Source organism: Schistocerca cancellata, chromosome 11 (genome assembly GCF_023864275.1).
Source record: "Schistocerca cancellata isolate TAMUIC-IGC-003103 chromosome 11, iqSchCanc2.1, whole genome shotgun sequence".
NCBI classification, from domain to species: domain Eukaryota; kingdom Metazoa; phylum Arthropoda; class Insecta; order Orthoptera; family Acrididae; genus Schistocerca; species Schistocerca cancellata.
The window spans coordinates 54,989,624-55,014,207 of NC_064636.1; the positions used below are offsets into that span (position 1 = coordinate 54,989,624).

Genomic DNA, 24,584 nt, shown 5'->3' on the forward strand with positions numbered 1-24,584 from the left:
CTAGAAGCTGGCCACTTCATCTTAGAAGACTGAGTAGACACCGTTCCAGACCTCCATAGCCCAGAAAAAAACTGAGATTCTAACATGGGTCCTTCAGTACAGAAGATAGCCTTGCAACCATTAAGCTACAGAGGTGGTGACCATTTACTGTGAAAATGTCTTTTACGTGGCACATTCACCTGCCCCTTTTGATCAATCATCATACTTGTGAAGATGAGTGTCATCTATCATTCTTCAGTAGTCTTATTTCTGTAATCATCATTCTAATGAGGTGCATCTCATCTGAGGCAATTTACAAATTTAATGTGAACAAACCACTGTAATGATGTATCATTTACAATCTGTTCTTCGGTATACACTGCTGGGAAAAAAATTGGTACACCCGGAAAGGCGACATCAGTTTTGATCTGATGAAGGCATATATCACTTGGAGGATAGCAGATGTACTGAAAATGCTTTCAGCATCACCCGCCAACAGATAGCGTAATGGCACAGCTACCAGAATGCCATCTGTCTCTACCCTTTAAGGGGGAATTCTCACAGCCAGGTTCAAATGGTTCAAATGGGTCTGAGCACTATGGGACTTAACATCTATGGTCATCAGTCCCCTAGAACTTAGAACTACTTAAACCTAACTAACCTAGGACAGCACACAACACCCAGTCATCACGAGGAAGAGAAAATCCCTGACCCCGCCGGGAATCGAACCCGGGAACCCGGGTGTGGGAAGCGAGAACGCTACCGCACGACCACGAGCTGCGAGCTCTCACAGCCAGAAGCCTCAGTGCAGTGCGAACGTGTGAAGCAAGCGGGCAAGCACGGAGATGCACTAACGCTTCCTACAGGCCACTCAGCGAGTTTGAGACGAGTTGAACTGCGGCCTCCCGAGTGACGGGATGGTTATTTCGGAGAACTGCCTCACAAGTTCGACGTGCTGCGCCAGTTGTGCAATGGCGCTGGTATCGGTAGTCACCTGAACATTCTCACGTCCGTGGACAAGGTTCAGGTCATCCACACAGGTGCCCACCAGGATAGACGAATTGTAAGGGCAGCGTAACAGATCGTACAGCTACCACGGCACAGATAACAGGGTTTGTCAGTCAAGAAGTGTCACCACAGAGTGTTTTGATCTGGTTATTAACAGTGAGACTAGAGGCACACACACCTCTAGCTCGTCTTCCAGCATCGACTTGCACGCCTTGACTGGTGCCGTCAGAGGATCACTTGGAAGACAGAATGGCGCGCCGTGGTCTTCAGTGATGAACGAGATTCTGCCTGCACACAGATGAAGTAATAAGTGCTATCGACAGGGGATGTCAAATTGGTTCCATATTTTTAGATTTCGAGAAGGCTTTCGACGCCGTTCCTCACAAGCGTCTTCTAACCAAACTGCTTGTCTACGGAGTATCGCCTCAGTTGTGCGACTGGATCCGAGATTTCCTGTCAGAAAGGTCACAGTTCGCAGTAACAGACGGAAAGTCATCGAGTAAAACAGAAGTAATATCCGGCGTTCCCGAAGGAAGTGTTATAGCCCCTCTATTGTTCCTGACCTATATTAACGACACAGGAGGCATTCTGTGTAGCCGTCTTAGATTCTTTGCAGATAATGCTGTCATTTACCATCTTGTAAAGTCATCCGATGATCAAAACAACTTGCAAAATGATTTAGATAAGATATCTGTATGGAGCGAAAAGTGACAATTGAACCTGAATAAAGAAAAGTGTGAAGTTATTCACATGAGTACTAAAAGAAATCAGCTAAATTTCGATTGTGCGATAAGTCACACAAATCCGAAGGCTGTAAATTCAGATAAATACTTAGGGATTACAATTATAAATAACCGAAATTGGAACAACCACATAGATAAAATTGTGGGTAGAGCATGCGATTCATTGGCAGAACACGTAGAAGGTGCAACAGGTCTGCTAAAGAGACTGCTTACACCACGCTTGTCCGCCCTATTCTGGAGTACTGCTGTGCGGTGTGGGATCCGCATCAGGTGGGACTGACGGATGACATCGAAAAAGTACAAAGAAGGGCAGCTCGTTTTGCAGTATCGCGAAATAGGGGAGATAGTGTCACAGATATATGTGAATTGGAATGGCAGTCATTAAAACAAAGACGTTTTTGGTTGCGACAGGATCTTCTCATGAAATTTCAATCACCAGTTTTCTCCTCCGACTGCAAAAACATCTGTTGGAACCCTCCTACATAGGGATAAATGATCATCACGATAAAATAAGAGAAATCATAGGTCACTCAGAAAAATTTAAGTGCTCGTTTTTCCCGCGTGCCGTTCGAGAGTGGAACAGTAGAAAAACAGCTTGAACCTTCTGCCAGGCACTTTATTGTGAATAGCAGAGTAATCACTTAGATGTAGATGTAGACGTTTGCACGTACGATGTAGACTCGGTGAGAACTATCTCATAGAGTGCATTCATCCGAGAGAGACTGGCCCCACCCGAGGCCTCATAGTCTGGGGTGTGATAGGGTACGACTCCCGTTCACCTCAGTGTTTCTGGAAGGGACGCTAACCAGCGCACGGTACATGCAGAATACGAGGTGCATTCAAGTTCTAAGGCCTCCGATTTTTTTTCTAATTAACTACTCACCCGAAATCGGTGAAACTGGCGTTACTTCTCGACGCAATCGCCCTGCAGATGTACTCATTTTTCACAACGCTGACGCCATGAGTCCATGGCAGCGGCGAAGGCTCCTTTAGGAGTCTGTTTTGACCACTGGAAAGTCGCTGAGGCAATAGCAGCACGGCTGGTGAATGTGCGGCCACGGAGAGTGTCTTTCATTGTTGGAAAAAGCCAAAAGTCACTAGGAGCCAGGTCAGGTGAGTAGGGAGCATGAGGAATCACTTCAAAGTTGTTATCACGAAGAAACTGTTGCGTAACGTTAGCTCGATGTGCGGGTGCGTTGTCTCGGTGAAACAGCACACGCGCAGCCCTTCCCGGACGTTTTTGTTGCAGTGCAGGAAGGAATTTGTTCTTCAAAACATTTTCGTAGGATGCACCTGTTACCGTAGTGCCCTTTGGAACGCAATGGGTAAGGATTACGCCCTCGCTGTCCCAGAACGTGGACACCATCATTTTTTCAGCACTGGCGGTTACCCGAAATTTTTTTGGTGGCGGTGAATCTGTGTGCTTCCATTGAGCTGACTGGCGCTTTGTTTCTGGATTGAAAAATGGCATCCACGTCTCATCCATTGTCACAACCGACGAAAAGAAAGTCCCATTCGTGCTGTCGTTGTGCGTCAACATTGCTCGGCAACATGCCACACGAGCAGCAATGTGGTCGTCCGTCAGCATTCGTGGCACCCACCTGGATGACATTTTTCGCATTTTCAGGTCGTCATGCAGGATTGTGTGCACAGAACCCACAGAAATGCCAACTCTGGAGGCGATCTGTTCAACAGTCATTCGGCGATCCCCCAAAACAATTCTCTCCACTTTCTCGATCGTGTCGTCAGACCGGCTTGTGCAAGCCCGAGGTTGTTTCGGTTTGTTGTCACACGATGTTCTGCCTTCATTAAACTGTCGCACCCACGAACGCACTTTCGACACATCCATAACTCCATCACCACATGTCACCTTCAACTGTCGATGAATTTCAATTGGTTTCACACCACGCAAATTCAGAAAACGAATGATTGCACGCTGTTCAAGTAAGGAAAACGTCACCATTTTAAGTATTTAAAACAGTTCTCATTCTCGCCGCTGGCGGTAAAATTCCATCTGCCGTACGTGCATGTTTCTATCTCTTTCCAGTCCGGAGAAAAAAAATCGGAGGCCTTAGAACTTGAATGCACCTCGTATTGTGGACTTATTCTTCTGCCGTTCTTGCAACACGAATGTGATATGCTGTTCCGACAGGAACACTGCCCGTGAAACTCATAGTTCTCTGTAATATGTGCACCAACTTTCCTGTACAGCACAATCTCCAGCCTTACCTCCAACCGAGCACGTGCTGGATATGTTGGGGCGAGAAGTGACTCGTGTGACTTTTCAACCGACAACTCTTACAGAATTACATAATCAGGTCGATTGGGTATGGGATAACGTATCCCAGGACAGTATTTGCCATCTGTACAATCGACTGGGTGCCAGAGTCAGCATCTGCATTGCCGACCGTGGAGGCTACACCATGCAATACGGGTGCATCATCATGGGTACCTCAGAACTGCTTGTGCTGTTGATCTCTGAATGTAATTGTATCATGCACTCCATATGCACTGTTGCATCAATAAATTTTGAGTGAATTAGAAATCTATAAAAGGGTGTACTAGTTTTTCCCCAGCAATGTATATGTTGAGGGAAAAAATAGAACGTGCATGCTGTTTTATAGCAATCAATTCACACAGTCCAATGCATGGGTGACCACCAGGTGCGTGATAGCGACTGATGGTATCGGATTTTGTTGCAGCTGAATGGGATCAACACGCAGGGTGAGAACATCGCAGACAACGGCGGCATCAAGGAGGCGTACGGCGCCTACCTCGCCCTGGAGCGCCGCACCGGCCAATCAGAGCCGAGGCTGCCAGCGCTGGCCGGCCTCTCCCCGCGGCAGATGTTCTGGGTGTCCGCCGCGCAGACCTGGTGCAAGAAGTCAGTAGTGGCTGCCTCATCCTCGCACTCCCTGTGTGCATTCTGTGTGCCCGTTAGTTTTGCAGTACTGGTGCTTTGTGGCAACGAAATGTGGGGTCACCGCAAATGGTTGAAGCAGATTCACTAGGTAGTGAGGACACAGCATGTTATCTTCTACATCTAAACACAACTCCGCAAGCCACCACACGGTGCATGTTGGAGGGTACCTTCTACCAATAATAGCTGTTTCCTTTGCTGTTCCGCTGAAAAGTAGCGAGGGTAAAGCCACTATCTATATTCCTTCATGCCAGACCAATATACCTTATCTTATCTTCGTCGTCCTTATGGGAAATGAACATTGGCGGGAGTAGAACCATAGAGCCATACAGCAGTCAGCCTCAAGTGTCCATTCCCTAAACTTTCTCAGTGGTTCCTTGTAGATGAAACATCTTCCCCTCCAGGGATTCCCTTGGAGTTCACAAAGGATCTCCATAATACTTGCATGCTAATCGAAAATATCGGCAACAAATCTAGCAGCACTCCTTTGAATTGTTTCGATGTCTTCCTTTAATCTGACATGGTGTGGATCCCATACACACAACCAGCACTCAGGTACGGGTTGCACTAGCATTTCATATGCAGTCTCCTTTATAGACGAGCTACACTTTCCTTAAATTCTCCCAATAAGATGAAATCCAGTATTCGCCTTTCTTCTACCGATGAACCGAGCGAGATGGCGCAGTGGTTAGACACTGGACTCGCATTCGGGAGGACGACGGTTCAATCCCGCGTCCGGCCATCCTGATTTAGGTTTTCCGTGATTTCCCTAAATCGCTCCAGGCATATGCCGGGATGGTTCCTTTGAAAGGTCACGGCCGACTTCCTTCACCTTCCTTACCTAATCCGATGAGACCGATGACCTTGCTGTCTGGTCTCCTTCCCCAAACAAACCAACCCCCCAACCCCTTCTACCAATCCAACGAGCTCATTCCATTCCGTATCGCTTTGCAGTACTGTGATCAGAAATTTAATTGACACAACTGTGTCAAGCAGGCCACTACTGATGGTGTTTTCAAACATTACAGGATTGTTTTTTCCCTCTCACCTGCATCAGCTTATAGTTTTATACATCTACAGCAAGCTGCCACTCTTCACACGAACTAGATATTTTGTCTAAGTAGTCTCATGTTCTCCTGCAGTCACTCAACTTGAGCACCTTACCGTACATCACACCATCATCAGCAAGCAACTGCAGATTTCTGCCCACCCTGTCAGCCAAATCGCTTATGTGTACAGAGGACAATAGCGGTCGTATCACACTTCCTCAGGGCGTCTCTGATGAACACCCGCCGTCGTAGACAACGCACTGGGTTCTGTTTTTTAAGAAGTCTTCGAGCCACTCACATATCTGAGATCCTATTCTGTATGCTCGCACTTCGTTAACAGATTGTGAGATGGCACCGAAACGAATGCTTTTCAGAAATCTAGAAGTATGGAATCTGGCTGTTGACTATCATCCACAGCATGGCATCTGAGAAAAGGGCAAGCTGAGTTTCGCATGAGCGGTGCTTTCTAAAACTGACAATACTACCCTAAAACCACATTTGGATTCATCCAGACTTGGAGAATTATTCGTTTTTCAACACTTTCAGTTGTTTCTCTATTCCAGGGATGCCTATTTCTATGTCATCCATAAGGGTGTCTGTGCGACGGTCAAGTGACCATATGTGTGTAAGATAGTTCTGTGTGAATGGTTTCTTAAATGTGATATTTACAACTTCGGCTTTCCTTTTGCTATCTTCTGTTGCCTCATGACACTGGTCGACAAGTGACCAGACAGATACCTTCGACCTGATTAGCAAATTTATGTAGTACCAGAATTTTCTTAGGTTCTCGGCAAGATGTTTACTAAGGTACGGTGGTGGAAGTTGTTTTATGCTTTGCGCATCCATCATCTTACAGACACACAAAATTCTACTATATTTTGCCTGTTGAGATTTACTCGTTCTTTTTTGAACCCAGTGTTGGCCGGTCTCTGCTTCCTCAGCTAATTTTGTTATCAACCCACACAGCAAGTCGCTGCCATCCTTAATCCACTTATTCAGCAAATACTTCTCCAGATCATTATTTACAGCCCTTTTAAACTTTCCCCACTATTCCTCTACGTCCATCATATTGGAACTCAATCACATCCATTCATTGTCTAAGTGGGATGCTAATGACTGTCTGCTCTTTCTATCATAAATACTCTCCTAGCCTTCTTGGTGGATTTAATAACTCTAGTAGTGATCGTTGCTGCGATGACATCGTGATCACTAATCCCAGTCTCTATACTAACACCGTTGATAGGGTCGGACTTGAATGGAATTTTCACTCTGCAGCAGAGTGTGCACTGATACGATACTTCCTGGCACATTAAAACTTTATGCCAGACCGAGACTCGAACTCGGGACTAGCGTCTCACAGGCGAATGCTCCACCAGCTGGTGTGCAAAGGTCCTTGATCTGGCATGCAGCTTTAATCTGCCAGGAAGTTTCAAGGTCAGACCTGTTTATAACAGCGAGGTCTAAAATATTTCCATTGTGTGTGGGTTGTCTAACTGGCTGTTCAAGACAGTTTTCAGAAAACATGTTCAAAAGTAGTGGCTGTCCATAGCTCCTGCAATAGATCTATTTAGATGTCCCAGTAGACTCGATAGATTAAAGTCACCTGCAACTAATATTTCATGAGTTGGATACTTCCACTGTACTGATTTTATTTGAATGATTCGACAGTGAAACTTCTTGGCAGATTAAAATTGTGTGCCGGACCGAGACTCGAACTCGGGACCTTTGTCTTTCACAGGCAAGTGCTCTACCATCTGAGCTACCCAAGCACGACTAACGCCCCATCCTCACAGCTTTACTTATGCCAGTATCTCGACTCCTACCTTCCAAACTTTACAGGAGCTCTCCTGCAAAACTTGCAGAACTAGCACTCCTGAAAGAAAGGATATTGTGGAGACATGGCTTAGCCACAGCCTGGGGGATGCTTCCAGAATGAATCGACAATTTTTACAGTAGAATCTGGTGAGCGGCAAAGACATCCGATAGTTAACTTAAGCTTACATAGGCTTGCCACTTTTGTCCAGATAACTTCACAATCAGACTCAGTTTCAACCTCCACAGACACAATATTTTTGTTGACAGCAATACATTATCCCCCTCTTATATGGCGTCCAGTTCTCCCTATCTTGGATGGACGGTCATCAACAGGTGAAAAACTAATGAGAGTCATGCCCCAGTCGATCGCTGATGTTCTATTTGTATATCAATGACAGGGCAGACAAAATAAATAGTAACCTTAGACCTTTTTAAGATAATGCCGTTCGTTAGCTATGACACAGAACAGTCTGAAAGTTCCAATGAGTCACAATAGAGATATGTCAAGAAACAGGAATATTCCACGGTCTCGTACATATCTTTCCAGTAGGGACCTCAGAACCAGATTCAACTGTTTACAGAAAGCACAGAGGCATTTAAGCAGATATTCTTGCTTCATTCCACTTGCTAAAGAAATAGGATGAAACCGTCACATACGGTACAGTGGGAATGTACCCTCTCCCATGCACTTCACGGTGTATATGTGCAATACAGGTTTATCCACGTGTAACTTCTAGGTTTCAGAAGACGACTGCTGAAAACTGTAAGATATATAGAAAACAAATACTGAACAGTATATGGAGAGTGTCTCCAAGTTTGTAACTCCCATTAGAGGTGTGCAGTATGGGCATCACTTACGATGTGGCAAACTGCACTATGCGACTGCTATTCATTGAGGTCGCAGATGCAAATCGCCCAGGAAGGTGCGACAGCAGCCTGCTTTTGGAAATGCCTTTATTGTTTTCTCCGTCTGCAGGTGCGACCTACACTCCTGGAAATGGAAATAAGAACACATTGACACCGGTGTGTCAGCCCCACCATACTTACTCCAGACACTGCGAGAGGGCTGTACAAGCAATGATCACACGCACGGCACAGCGGACACACCAGGAACCGCGGTGTTGGCCGTCGAATGGCGCTACCTGCGCAGCATTTGTGCACCGCCGCCGTCAGTGTCAGCCAGTTTGCCGTGGCATACGGAGCTCCATCGCAGTCTTTAACACTGGTAGCATGCCGCGGCAGCGTGGACGTGAACCGTATGTGCAGTTGACGGACTTTGAGCGAGGGCGTATAGTGGGCATGCGGGAGGCCGGGTGGACGTACCGCCGAATTGCTCAACACGTGGGGCGTGAGGTCTCCACAGTACATCGATGTTGTCGCCAGTGGTCGGCGGAAGGTGCACGTGCCTGTCGACCTGGGACCGGACCGCAGCGACGCACGGATGCACGCCAAGACCGTAGGATCCTACGCAGTGCCGTAGGGGACCGCACCGCGACTTCCCAGCAAATTAGGGACACTGTTGCTCCTGGAGTATCGGCGAGGACCATTCGCAACCGTCTCCATGAAGCTGGGCTACGGTCCCGCACACTGTTAGGCCGTCTTCCGCTCACGCCCCAACATCGTGCAGCCCGCCTCCAGTGGTGTCGCGACAGGCGTGAATGGAGGGACGAATGGAGACGTGTCGTCTTCAGCGATGAGAGTCGCTTCTGCCTTGGTGCCAATGATGGTCGTATGCGTGTTTGGCGCCGTGCAGGTGAGCGCCACAATCAGGACTGCATACGACCGAGGCACACAGGGCCAACACCCGGCATCATGGTGTGGGGAGCGATCTCCTACACTGGCCGTACACCACTGGTGATCGTCGAGGGGACACTGAATAGTGCACGGTACATCCAAACCGTCATCGAACCCATCGTTCTACCATTCCTAGACCGGCAAGGGAACTTGCTGTTCCAACAGGACAATGCACGTCCGCATGTATCCCGTGCCACCCAACGTGCTCTAGAAGGTGTAAGTCAACTACCCTGGCCAGCAAGATCTCCGGATCTGTCCCCCATTGAGCATGTTTGGGACTGGATGAAGCGTCGTCTCACGCGGTCTGCACGTCCAGCACGAACGCTGGTCCAACTGAGGCGCCAGGTGGAAATGGCATGGCAAGCCGTTCCGCAGGACTACATCCAGCATCTCTACGATCGTCTCCATGGGAGAATAGCAGCCTGCATTGCTGCGAAAGGTGGATATACACTGTACTAGTGCCGACATTGTGCATGCTCTGTTGCCTGTGTCTATGTGCCTGTGGTTCTGTCAGTGTGATCATGTGATGTATCTGACCCCAGGAATGTGTCAATAAAGTTTCCCCTTCCTGGGACAATGAATTCACGGTATTCTTATTTCAATTTCCAGGAGTGTAATTTAATGTGACAAGTTGAAGTGAATGATTTTTGTACGTGTTCTAACACTCCTACTCTCTAGTGCAACTATGCAATAGCATGTATTACAGATCGAAACTTGTAGACTTGTCCTGCCCACTTACACGTGCCATTCTCAGGGCTGCGTACCTCTGTCGGTACGAACGGAGCCCTTCCTTGTAGATCCATCTTGTCGTCCTTCTGTCTGACTGTCACAGACATTTTTTCTCAGGAACTGGTACAAATATGAAATTGAGATTTATGTCATATACTGAGGATTATAGTGCCTTGGCACAGTAATGCAGTGGATCTTCTAAGTCAGTGCAGTAAGGATGCAGCCATTTATTTCACATATTTTAATACTCATAAACTCGCTCATCAGTACCTATAGGGTATTTCCCGCTGGCCTAGAATCATGAAATTTTGCGATAAGCAAGGTTTCACAGTACACTCGAAGAAAAAAATCCTAAAATTGTTAATTTTAGTTATACATCTCACAAAAAATGATTTGTTTTGTCATTTGTTATCCGGTGTCAGACTTTAAATTAAAACAATCAGTAGCTGTGCATGTAGGCTGAGTGGGTCGCAATGGAAAAACTCAGACATCGGGCGAGGAATGAATTTGTTGCTTGTATGACACGTTTAGGAATTTATCCAGCATCGTATAGCCAGGAGGTATTCCTGCATGCAGATAACGGGGTTTCTCCGTATTAATGTGCAGTAATCACTCCCCAATATATGATGACGGATTAATTCTGAAATTCATCATATGAGCAATAAGGTCATTTCTTGACTATTGACTATTATAATAATGGTCATCTTGCCTTCTGCAAAACTATATGTAACATTTATGTTACTGAAATCAAAACTAGAAAGTCTCGGAATCCCTGGGACCGATATCTTAGCTTTATCAGTATCGATAACGTGCAAAAATAGTCAAGATTCTCAGTTCTCAGACTGTACGAACTGTCTACGTATACATAGGTTTGTAAAGAATACTCAATTTGTGAGTCCTACTTGCAACTGGCCAGTTTTTTTCTGTACACTTTGTAGTTTTCTTGCGCTCACCTTTTGAAGCTCCAGAGGTATTTACAAATAACAGTGTATATTGTAGCAAGGTATGTGGTAAATATATGAATATAGTAACTGTTCTAGAAAGAACAGATTGATGACCATGCAGCTTCTCTAGAATAAATTATAATTAATTGAAAACCTCAGCTGCTGCCAGGTGGTGTTGATATATCTCGATGGAGACAGCTGAAAATGTGTGTCCCGACCATGACTCGAACCCGGGTTCTCGTGCTTACATGGCAGACGGTCTATACATCTGAGCCACCTAGGGCACAGATGAACAGCGCGAGTGAAGGGACGTATCCCTTGCACGCTTCCCGTGAGATCCACATTCCCAACTGTCCACAATCTACGTACGTAATGTACCTAACAGATATTCGGCCACCCACTCATTACTCGCTCACTCTAACGTGACGATTCCCGTAAGAGTTCAGGCAACCTGTGTGCATCGAGGTACATCAACAACACTTGTCGGCAGCTGAAGGTTTCAATTAATTAGTACAATAAACGTAGCAAGCCAACGCCCAGCGAGACCCAGAGCTATGCGTCCGTACTCCTCGACGTTCGCAGAGCGAATGACGCTCCGCACTGCGGCACAGCTGCAGCCGGCGCGCAGACGCCGGAAGTCCCGATAAGGCGGCGCGCCTTATCAGTGTTGCGCAAGCTACCGCAAGTGAGTTTTCAAGCAACACGGGCCTAGTAATACTAGGGCCCGTGTTGCCCGGATTTGAACGCCCGCCACGATTTGAGTCGCGCGCCACAGGCCTACCAGCCAATCAGAAGGCGCGCGGCAGCCAGCGCAGCGGCTAAGTCCGTTTCAAGGTCACCCACCTAGCGAACAACCAAGAGAGGCCCAACCACCAAGTTATAAGTGAATATTGTTTTTAATTTTTAAAAAAAAATAATCTCACGGGATAGGTAAGGATGGTTCTCGGTTAGATGGATCAATCTTTATTGTCTGTAATACAACATACAGTCACCAGTAATCTTTATTTTACAGTTTCCATTGCCAACTTTAGCCCATATAAACAGGTACTCGTCAGCACTTAATTTCTTCTTTCTTCTAGTACTCAACACAAATGGCATAGATGGAACAAGCGTACCATATGGAACTTTGGCTAAGAGTCCTGTTGTCTCAGCTATACTCCATGTTTTCCAACATAAAATGTTACCATCTGGAAAGGCTTCAAGGCCACCATAATCACAATGGTTGCCCCACACTACAGCAAGTGTCAGCCATGTACTACCTCCAAACAGAGCTTGTACATCACATGTGAAGTTCAGGCGGAGTCCTCGAAACACATTCGGACATCGAATCAGTTGTTGCTTATTGAACTGTCCAGCCAAGTCAATATCAATTGCCTTCAAAGCACGATACACAGGAAAGCTGTGCCGCAAGTGACGTTGCCATGCACGTCGCCGAGGCATTGCTGTGGCACTTGTATTAACGTACATGGCTGACACTTGCTGTAGTGTGGGGCAACCATTGTGTTTATGGTGGTGGCCTTGAAGCCTTTCCAGATGCTAACATTTTATGTTGGAAAACATGGAGTATTCAATTAATTATAATCTATTCCATAGTAGCTGCACGGTCATCAATGGTATCTGTTCTTTCGAGAACAGTAACTATCTTCATATAGGTAGTTAAAGGCTACCCAGTCACTGACCTTCGTCTGTGCGAGTGCACACAGGTTGCCCTAACTCTTACGGGAATCGTCATCTTATTGTGCGCAAGTAGTGAGTGGCTGGACAAATTTCTATTAGGTTCATTACGTATGTAGATTGTGGACAGTTGGGAATGTGGATCTCACGGGAAGCGTGCAAGGGGTAAGTCCCTGCAAACGCGCTGTTTATCTGTGTCCTCGGTCGCTCAGATGGCTGGAGCGTCTGCCAAGTAAGCACGAGATCCTGGGTTCGACTCCCAGTCGGGGCACACATTTTCAGCTGTCCCTATCGAGATATATCAACAACACCTGTTGGCAGCTGACGGTTTCAGTTCAATATCATTTATGTGGTACATGTTGTGGATATGTAGACTGGCAATGGCAAGGAAAGCGTTTCTGAAGAAGAGAAATTTGTTAACATCGAGTATAGATTTAAGTGTCAGGAAGTCTTTTCTGAAAGTATTTATATGTAGTGTAGCCATGTATGGTAGTGAAACATGGACGATAAATAGTTTGGACAAGAAGAGAATAGAAGCTTTCGAAATGTGGTGCTACAGAAGAATGCTGAAGATTAGATGGGTAGATCACATAACTAATGAGGAAGTTTTTCAGAAATTACTGCAACCAGTCGCCTTTTATGTAGATGTATTTTATTTAACCATGACCGGTTTCGAGCTGCCTAGCAACTCATCATCAGATGGTATATACATTTAGTGCTTTTTTGTACCCATTGTGTGGGTGGTTGAGTATCTGTGGCTAAACAGAAACGAGAACAAATAATCGCTACATGTGGTACAGTAACACGAAATATTTATAGAATAATTTATGTTTAACGTATAAGAGCAAATAATCACTACATGTGGTACAGTTACATGAAATATTTACAGTTTAATTTACGTTTTGAGGTGTTACTTACAGATAAATCTTTCTGCAGGTATATATATCTCTTTTAGGACGTATTTTTGAAACCATTGTGTCTTGTTTTTCACAATTACACAAGTTAAAACTTTCACTAGATGTATATTACTTTTATGAGGCACTGTTGGAAACATATATCTTGTTTTTCATAAACATCGCTGAACACACTTAGCCACAGATACGAATACAGAATTTACACATTATAAACAAGCCAAAGATTGCAATATAACTACAGTATCAAAGATTTCAAGTTGACCAGAGGCATTATTAGTCATCGCACACACTGACAAGAGATTTGTCTTTATTACATAGAAAATAAATGTAAATTAGCTTAAACTATTAAAATATTTATTTATAAATTAACTGTGCAATTTTAACAGGTATATTAAACTAAATTTTTTACATAATATTTCAGTTACATTTAAGATTATTGGTATTGAGAGTATTATGACAGCTAATTTCTTGCTCCTTCCATTGGCTGATCTTGGCATATGATGTCAGGGATGAGAGATTGATGGTTAACTTGAAATAATAAGTAATGCTGGTACTAGAAAGGGTGTGGAAAAGGAGTTGGCGGTGGGGGGGGGGGTGTATAGGAAAAAGGAGAGGGGGGGGGGCATTTTGTTTCTGAATGACTGTTTAGTTTTTTAAGTTCAAAGAATCCTTAAAATTCTGAAAGAAGGAGTTATTCGCCAATTCTGTCTGCTCATTTAAAATGGTATGTGGGGAATTATGTTTGTGGGTGAAAATCTCTAATTGTTCGAGAAGATCCATCTTGAATCCCTTGTCTACAGTGTGTAGGATTTGAAGGTTAGTTTTAATGTCTGTTATGGAATGTTTATTATCTGCTAGATGGGTAGCAAAAGTGGATCTATTTAAGTTGTTTAGGCGAAGTGCATCAGTGTGCTCTTTGTATCGGATCTCAAAATTTCTACCTGTTTGCCCTATGTAGTAGCAGGAGCAGCTGTCACATCTTAATTTATATATACCAGATTTTTGGTAGGGTGTGCTGGCTATTTTGGTGTTGTGGACTATTTTGTTCTGTATTTTGTTGTTAGTGTGAAAACTTATTTTGACATTATGTGGTTTGAATAGCTTAGCAAGTTTGTATGAGATATTGCCGAGAAACGGCATACAAACGAATTTGGTTTCTTCTGCTACTGAGGTCTGGCTTGCTGGTTTTGCTTTGTTAGATATAATGTTTTTATCTAATTTTTCAATTATGCTTGGGTCATAAGTATTGTTTGATGCTATTGTTTTTAATATATTGATTTCATTAATTTTTGCAGTAGGATCAACTTGAATCTTGTTGATACGGTTAAGTGCTGATTTGAAAAAAGCTAGTTTATGCTGATTTGGGTGGCATGATGTATTGTTTATTATGACATCTGAAGTGGTGGGTTTCCTATATATCTGAAATTTATGTTTGTTGTTGTGATGTGTTATGTTTAGGTCAAGAAAATAGATACCTTTTTGGGTTTGGTGTTCTACTGTGAACTGTATTTTGGGGTGAACATTATTAAGTTTACCAGCTAAGGCCTCAATTTCAGTGGCTGTCCCATCATATAACAACAGGGTGTCATCAACATATCGTTTATAATAAATGATTTTGTCTGTTTCTATTGGGTTTGCTTTAAAGAATTTAATTTCGAGATCATTAATGTAGATGTCAGCAAGAAGGCCAGCTAGACTACTGCCCATTGCTAGACCATCATGTTGAATATATATTTTGTTGTTGAAGGTGAAGTAATTGTGGGACAGCACTAATTCAAGTAAATCCATCAGCTCACAGATTTCCATGTCACTTAACTTTTTATGTTGTAATAAGTTATTTTTTATTATTCGAAGTGTGTCTATTATAGGTATGTTTGTGTACAGGTTGACAATATCAAGGGATGCAAAGTTAGCTGCATTGGGAATGTAAATTTCTCTGATACTGTCAATCAAATCATAGGTGTTTTTTATGGAATAATTGGTTGGGAATGTATAATATTTCTTGAGTATTTCATGCAGTTTTTTAGTCACTTTGTACCCTGGGCTATTTATGGAATTCACAATCGGGCGTATCGGGTGTCCATCTTTATGAATTTTAGGTTGTGATCTAAGCTTTGGTGCTGTAGGGTTCATTATAACACATTGTTTGGCTTCAATGGATGTCAGCAGAAAGTTACAATTTTTTAACATGTCTTTTATTTTAGCTTGGTATTTGGGAGTGGGGTCAGATTTCAACTCAGTTATGTTGTTATTCTTAAAAAATTCTAGGGTTTTCTTAATGTAATCATACTCGTACATTATCACGGCTGTGCTGCCTTTGTCAGATTTAACAACAAGGGCACTACTATTTGTTAGCTTTTTGTTAATTTGTTTCAGTGTTGCAGATTCATCATGTTTATTACTATGGAGCCTTTGTACATCTATGGTTTTCTTTATTATTTTGTTTGCATCATGGGCTAGAGCATTTTGATCATTCTGATCTAGTTTTGATGCTATACATGCTATTTTGGTGTTAGTTATTAGGTCTTTAACACTGTTGTAATCAAGTTTTGTGGCAATATTATGTTTAAGTCCCTTATTTAACAAATTTAATTCTGTGCTATTGAAATAAATGCTTGTTGTGTTAACTACTCTCTCAAAGAATTTATGTTGCACGGGAGGGCATTCATTAGGTGGAATGGGGGATTTTTTGTTTATGTGCAATTTTCAGCATCTCTTTATTCACATTTAGTTGGGTTAGATCTAAGAAATTCATGATTTGACTTAGAGTGAGATAGTTGCTTAACTCTAAGTGCAGCATGTAGATGTCCCTGTTTAACAAGTCTTTTCGTTTGTAATGTGATCTAATTTCATTTTTGATCCATACAATTTCACATTTTCTCTTGGTTGCTTGTGCAGATTAAACTGTAAATATTTCATGTAACTGTACCACATGTAGTGATTATTTGCTCTTATACGTTAAACATAAATTATTCTGTAAATATTTCGTGTTACTGTACCACATGTAGCGATTATTTGTTCTCGTTTCTGTTTAGCCACAGATACTCAACCACCCACACAATGGGTACAAAAAAGCACTAAATGTATATACCATCTGATGATGAGTTGCTAGGCAGCTCGAAACCGGTCATGGTTAAATAAAAAAAAAATACATCTACATAAAAGGCGACTGGTTGCAGTAATTTCTGAAAACCTTTTCACACCACAGTCGCAGTGTTCCACATCCACAATGGATAAAAGTCTTAATGAGGAAGTATTGAATAGGATTGGGGAGAAGAGAAGTTTGTGGCACGACTTGACCAGAAGAAGGGATCGGTTGGTAGGACATGTTCTGAGGCATCAAGGGATCACCAATTTAGTATTGGAGGGCAGCGTGGAGGGTAAAAATCGTAGAGGGAGGCCAAGAGATGAATACACTAAGCAGATTCAGAAGGATGTAGGTTGTAGCAGGTACTGGGAGATGAAGAACCTTGCACAGGATAGAGTAGCATGGAGAGCTGCATCAAACCAGTCTCAGGACTCAAGACCACAACAACAACAACATGTTGTGGAGGAAGGTCAAGGACAGGCTACAGGAGACAAGTTCTTGTGGCTGTAGGGCGCAGTATAGGGAAGGGGAAAAAGGACTGGCTCAAGCCAATACCACTATTTTAGGTCTGAATAACAGGTATTATCAGGTACTTGTTCGGTGTCAGTTATAACAGGTGTTTTCTGTTACTTAGTATTAACTGAGTAAAGAAACCAAAATATCAGCAAGAAGTAGCAACCGTGCCAAAATTTAAATGATTTTTTTTTTTTTGTAAAATTTGCATTGGTCTGAAATATTGCATTGTCGTATAAAACGTGAAAGTGATAAGTGCTATTTTGTTAATAATGCCGACAGAAACCAGCAACAAACACGTGGCATAAGAATCGGTACAGCACTGCTGAGACAATAGCATCCCTGTCGCCATGCGCGGTGCCTTAAGGCACGCGGTGTACGTACCGTGTGCAAAGCTTGGTCCCGTATCCTGTACCTGGCCTGTACGGCAGTTCCTCTGCAGAGTGGCACCGAGCCTAGCCTGGAGACATTTTTATGAAGTGATGGAGCAGTGAAAGATTAAATATTTGTCTGCCATTTCTATGAAATAATAACAGTAAGGAAACTGTGGTACCAGTAACAAATCAAAAACTCACCAACAATTTATTATGAGAATGCAATAAAAATTGAAAGATCTGGTAACTGATGTGGCACATGTATCTACATAATGTGCCCTTATTTGCCTGTAGTCCTTGAAAATGAACAAATTAACAAGGAAAAAAAAGACATCTTCAAGCTCAGTTTTCACTCTAGCACTGACTATTCGTAATGCCCATATAGTGTACGATCCCTGAACACACGTGACTTTTGGGTAGAGTTTCAAAAAATTACAATAAGTTGGCGAATAAAGGTGATTTTTTAATAGACTAGTATTCTACCACTTATCACGTTTCGTGAAAAGCAGTGAATTGTGAACAGATTAAGTTCTCCTTTCTATACGTCTATGTATCTAATGTTTCAATCCTATGTATCTCAGAATTGAGAGAGTCAAAATTTTTCAATCCTTCTTCGATTTCTACGTTTACTACAGGAGATAATAGTCAGAAAAAAAACAGAAACTCGGTTATCTGAAAAATCAGTTTTCTGAGTAGTTTTAACAGTCAGGTTAAATTGGCATGGAAAAGATTATATAGCCAAAAACTGGTTGTTTCAGCGATAACTGGCATCCTTAGCGTAGCAGTTGCTCAGAGATGGAGAGGCCTGCGCAGGGTACACTGGTGTGGAGAGCTGCATCGAACCAATTTTTAGATTGCAGAGAAAAACAACACATACATGTTTTGTGTGTGTGTGTGTGTGTGTGTGTGTGTGTGTGTGTGTGTGTGTGCGTGCGTGCGTGCGTGCGTGTGTGTGTGTTTGTATGGTGTGTATCTATGTGTGCACATAGTGTGTGTAAACATGCTTTTCAGTGTGCATGTATGTTTGAGCTTGTATATATGTCTTTTTGTGTGTATGTATGTCTGTATGTATGTAAACACAGTCTGCATGTGTGTTTACACTGTATTTGCTTATGTTTGCATGGTGTTCATGTGTATTTACTGGACTTATCTTTTGTGCTGTGGGTATTTACTATGCACAGTATTAATTTATACTTGTATCATGTGTGTAAGTGTTACACACATATACTGTCTCTGAGCTTTCCAACAGCTGGAGTACCTCTGTTGCCATGCAAAGTGACTATGTTGTAAAAATATATTCATAAATTTAGTTCTTTAAGTATCTTCGTCATGGAAGTTGTAGTTAAAATCCTCTTATTTAAGGAATGGCTACCATTTTTTTAAAGTTTGGTGCCAGTATTTAAGTTGCCATCAATCTCATCTGAACAGTGATAGTTTGTTGCCATCAGTTTGGCAGTTAAATAACAAGACACGAAAATAAGTTATAGTATCTGCTTCGATCCATTCACAGGTACCGCACCGAGAAGCTGCGGCAAGAAATTATGACCGGAGTGCACTCCCCCGACCGCTTCCGTGTGTTGGGCCCGTTCGCCAACCGTCCAGAGTTTGCTGAGGACTTCAGGTGTCCGCTCGGCTCCGGCATGAATCCTGAGAAGAAGTGCCAGGTGTGGTAGAGAGCACTGGTGGGGACGCCGAACTGCCAGGGGCAGATGGCTGACTGACGGGTGTGGCTGCAGGCTGTGACAACAGAAGTGAACCTGTGTGCAGTCAGCCGCTGACCGACACTCCAGCTGTGGAGCTCTGTTTGTTTGCAATCCTCACTGACTGGGCTCTGACATCTTAACTGGAAGGCCACAGCCTCGAAAGAGACTGGCAGGCACATCTGCAAAGCACCCAGAGAAGACAGTCTAGGTGTCGCAGTTTCAGCACATCATCAGCCAAAGTTGCCAACTCTGTGTGTGTGTGTGTGTGTGTGTGTGTGTGTGTGTGTGTGTGTGAGAGAGAGAGAGAGAGAGAGAGAGAGACAGTATGCATTTGCACCCTAATAACCTGCTCCTCTTTAGGGTGGATAAATAAATCTTGATGCAGAAGCAATTAGCTTCATCTTAAATTTTAATCAACAACTTTAGATACGGTTTTCTTTCTTAAAAATATTGCGTATTCATTTCAGTTGGATAATGTCACATGGAAGAAAAGTCATCCATAACAACTGGTAAAAGTAAGAGGAAAGAGAAAATTTATTGGATAAAACCCAGGGAAGCTATCATTTTAGCAATTTAAACTCTACAACGAGTGAAACAAATTGTCTAGTTGGTTAAAAGTTAGGTTTACTACAATACTAGGATATGACACAAGCAGATGAGAAAAGAGCTAATGAGAGTTTCGCTTAATGAAGCTGTGACCATTTGTGACTCTTCAAGGCGAAGTACAGAGCACATGTCTGTGCTCCGTTTTTGCCCTAATTAGCATGTAGCTGGAACAAAACTGACTACAGCCTCCATCTGATAGTCACCAGAGAAGTGATTGACAGCCTACAAACTGTTTCATCCAATAAGCAGAGCAATCTATTGAGTTATTGTTGAAGAAGTGTATGCCATGAAGTTTACTAGATGCTGGCCAATATCTGATAATATATAATAAAAGCCTCATGATGACTGTCATTAAAGTAGTCTGTCACTTAAAATGATGGAAGCAATCAATAACACAAAAGTAATTATTGCATAACTGGTATCATCATTTGCCAAAATGCTGTAAAAGGTGATAAATGTTAGTTTCAAGACAGCAGTGGCATGTCTGTCACACAACCAGTCAACCAGGAAGATGGATAATAATAATAATAATAATAATAATAATAATAATAATAATAATAATAATAGAAAACAGTTAAGATCTCTATTAACTCAAAGTTGGGTTGCTCTTACACATCACATATACTCCCATACAGATATAAAAATTTCTAAATGTGCTGAGTTGTGTGAAATACCATAAGCAAAACGAACATGGAGCAATAGTTCTACAAGAGGCATAGGTATCCACATATTGAGATTTCACATGACACTGAGCGGTACTCTCTCTCTCTCTCTCTCTCTCTCTCTCTCTCTCTCTCTCTCTCTCTCCCTCTCCCTCTCCCCCTTCCCTCCCCCTCCCCTCACCCCCCCCCCCCCCCCCACATACACTCTTTTGTAACAGATACATCATACACACTGTCAGTGTATCAGCCTGCAGAAGTTTGGGACTGTCATTTAAAATTCTCCTGGCACTCAAAACGTATCAAATGTATGCAGAAACTCCATGTTTCAAATATTTAGACCGTCGAAATTGTCAGAAGACGATGAAAGATCATGTTTCTAATTGAAAGACTGATTACAGAAATACTTACATGATTGGCATAATTTTGTTACCTCTACTTTCGAAAGCTATGTAAATCTGGTGATCATCACTGTGAGTTGCATGGCTGAGGATATCTGCAACCAGTTCCAGTGGTTCCCCATCCTGTTTCCTTTGTATATGGAGTGACAGAAATCAGTCTGGTGGTACACCTTGGTGTGCACCTTGCTCTCTTTTAGCATCTTCTTATGGACTGTATACAAGACATACAATGATGGCAGCAGAAATTTTGCACTGTTTTCTTTCAATACTAGTTCTCTAATTTGCACAAAAGGGTTTTTGGAGTACAGTAGATTATGATTTGAGTATCTCAGCGCTGTTGTATGGATTCCCATAGCCAGCTACAATTCTACATGCATGTGTACTGAGTTTTTTCATGCTGTATGCTGCCACGCACACTTGAAAAGGATACCAAACACTGGATCATTACTAAAGAATTGGCTGCATTACTGTTTTGTGAATGATTCTTTCCTTTCTTTATGATGATAGCATCGAACAGTTTTGCAGAATAATTAATGATTAACTTTTTATTGGATTTTCCATCATAAGTTGGATAATCTGTCCCATCAGTTCCAATAATACTAAAGTTCATGTATAATTGGGCATGATTAGGATGAACCCAACCATCTCCAATATTTATATTACTCTCTGTGTTCTCGTTGGAGAGATTCACATTATTTTTAGTCTTCTCATTCACAGGGAATGATTTATTAAGAACAAAAATTAATTTCTAAAATAACTGTTACACAAGCACCATTAAAGTAGATCAAATTATCATTTTTGTCAGTTATAATAATTTCTATGTCCTGAATTGGATCAAAAATTGGAATATTTACAGGACAACGTGCTTTGTGAATTATTGGCCCACCAAATTCTGCATTAGGATTGAATAAGGCGATAACATTAGTTTCTCTGTGAAAATTATTAGTATGCTTTACAAACATCTCATCAGCAACATTGAAATTTATATTGATCAGTTCAAACTGAATAATATTGGGAACATCTTTAGCCACAGCTTTTTCTTTAGCCTCAATAACTTGATTACAAAAACCAAGCATACTTCCAATACTGCCTTTTATATCCATATACAATTTTAAATCACTCTCAATGGTAACCCTGCTTCAAATTTCATTTTCTTTAATGTGAATATTAGACTTTTTGGAATGAATAAATTTTTTAAACTATACTGACCAACAGGAATTTCTATTCTTTCTCCATCACAGTAAAGTTTATTGTATCTCGATGTAATATTCGGAGTTAGAAAAGTTGAATAAAAACCAAATAATCAAACATTATTAAAGCTGTCTCGTATAGGTACAGTCAATCTTTCTTTTTGAGAACATGACTTACCACTCAATTGAAATAATCTTTCGTTTACTATCAAAAATTATTTAATTAAATGAAAAGTGAATGGGAGCCAAAAGTAAGACTTCCAGAGAACAAGTCGTAAAACAAACACGGTAAACTTTTACCAAATTCAATCCAGTGCACCATAATTGGACCGAGCGGATGTGGAAAAACAACATTAATGATTGACAATTATATTTTTGCCCTGGGATGGCTAAATTGAAATAGAATCAAAAATTTGTACATTTATTCAAAAAGTTTAGATCCACCAAAATACTGGGAATTTATGAAAGGATGTGAAAGAATTTAAGAGAAGATCGCCACATTTATTGCTAATAGTGAAGAAATTATTCCATTAGATCGATGCTAAGATAATTCTGTTGTAGTTTTCGATGACTTCATCCTAAATAGTTAGAGAATATTTCACAAGAGGAAGACACAAAGGAATAGACTGCTTTCATTTGGCTCAACTGTATTCCAAAATACTGAAACAAATAGTAATAGATAATCTAATTTTTTGAAATATCTTCAGACAGAATGACACAAATTTAAATCCCATTTACCATGAATTTGATGGAGGTTATTTGAAGTTATATGAATTTAAAGGAATATGTAGTAAATGTTGGAATGAACAGTTTCGTTTTATTACGGTAGATATGACAAGAAAACTGAATGATGGAAAGTTCAGACATATAATTTTTATTCTACATAAATGGACAGCTTAAAAAACGACATTGAATATCTATTAGACCATAGTGATAATGTTTTACCAGAGCACATAAAACAATTTAAAGAAGGTCTTGATTATATAACAGAATATGGAAATTTAGAAAAAATTAATGATCATTACACTAATTGTCCTTGGTCTGATGAAGAAACTACAGATTCTATGGATACATGTGGTTGTTACTATTTCGAAAAGTGCATAATAAGAGTGCATTATCTTACAAATTTCTATAAACATTAATGTTTTTCCTTCCTTTATTAAATGTTTGCAAAATATGACCCAGAATTTGTTACAAAAAGGCAGACGAAATAGAAGAGTAAAGCAACAATAAAGGGAAGAGTTTAAAAATGGAAAAAACAGCCGAGAACAGTGTATGAAAAATTTTAAAAAGAAGATCAACCTGTTATCGATGCTATCAACCAAGTAAAATATGGAATCGAAGGACTAGGTTATAATGTTCTGAAAGTGATTGAGGAAAAGAGAGAAGTTAAAAAGCAAATGATTTTGATGATATTCCTGGTAAATATGACTACACACTAAGTGAATCAGAAATTCTGTATCAAACAGTACGAATGAGCAAATGGACACTTTCATTCTTTCGGTCTGTATGTTTTCCTGACAATGATGAAGAAGATACAATCTCCACATTCATAAATGAATTAACTGATGAGAGTGTGAATTACGTACTCAATCTCAGAGGAGATGAAATTTGTATGGTATATGAATACTTTAAAAAACAGCGATGGGAGAATTCGGACGCTGACTTTCGGTATGACCCATCGTGGGTTCCAACTAAATGTTTATGCACATGCATCTCTAGGCCTTGGTTTTGGTGGTCGTCGAGTTTCTATCTGCAGATCCTTTGAAATTCCTATATCTACAGGCGTCAAATCTTTGCCACCTGTAATAAAGCAGGAAACACTTTTTAGCCAGGATGTTTATCCCATCTGAAACTCCATTAAATAATTCTACATGTGGTAATTTTCCATGTCTCGATTTCTATACAAAAATGCTAGTGATTGAGATGTTCAGGTGGGCTCCCAAAACACGCCCCCTAAAATATTGTCGAAATTTGATTTATTTTCGAGGGTCTAAAAAATTACTCTCTGTAATTCCATATAGAAAGTTGAATTTAGTCACAGACGTGGTTCAGAACGTCAGAGTAGCAAACATTGGCACACTGACTTTCAGTAGTTTAAGATCTGCAGGGCAGAATATTCTCCATCGATAAATTTGGTGAATCGCCCAGAGAGACTGACACCATTGATAAAATAGTATGTGGGAGGGGGGGAGGAAGGAACGAATCTTCAGATATTGAATATTATAAGTGACAGGTCGATTAATAAATAACCATAATTTTAACTTCTTTATGTGTAATCAATTCTTTACTGCTTTTCCATTGTTTTAGTTCATTGAAGCAATTCCAAATCATTGTGCTGTTAATGTCATGTTTAACTTTTACTCGATCCAATAATTCTGATCTAGTTAAACATAAACTATTTTCGTTTATGAAATCATCAAGAGCTTGATTTCTTTTCTTTTTCAATTCTTCTGTATCAAATAACTTGACTCCTTCAGG

At 41.5% G+C, this 24,584-nt stretch overlaps 1 protein-coding gene across 1 annotated transcript in view; it reads left to right on the forward strand.

Annotated features, from left to right (window-relative positions):
• LOC126108186 (neprilysin-2-like) overlaps window positions 1-20,360 on the forward strand; it is a 246,429-nt gene extending 226,069 nt beyond the window's left edge. Inside the window, exons 14-15 of the mRNA XM_049913426.1 lie at window positions 4,433-4,614; window positions 19,055-20,360. Coding sequence (XP_049769383.1) covers window positions 4,433-4,614; window positions 19,055-19,217 — 345 coding nt within the window. The 3' untranslated portion in view covers window positions 19,218-20,360. The remainder of the gene's footprint in view (window positions 1-4,432; window positions 4,615-19,054) is intronic.
• Window positions 20,361-24,584: the final 4,224 nt, after the last annotated feature.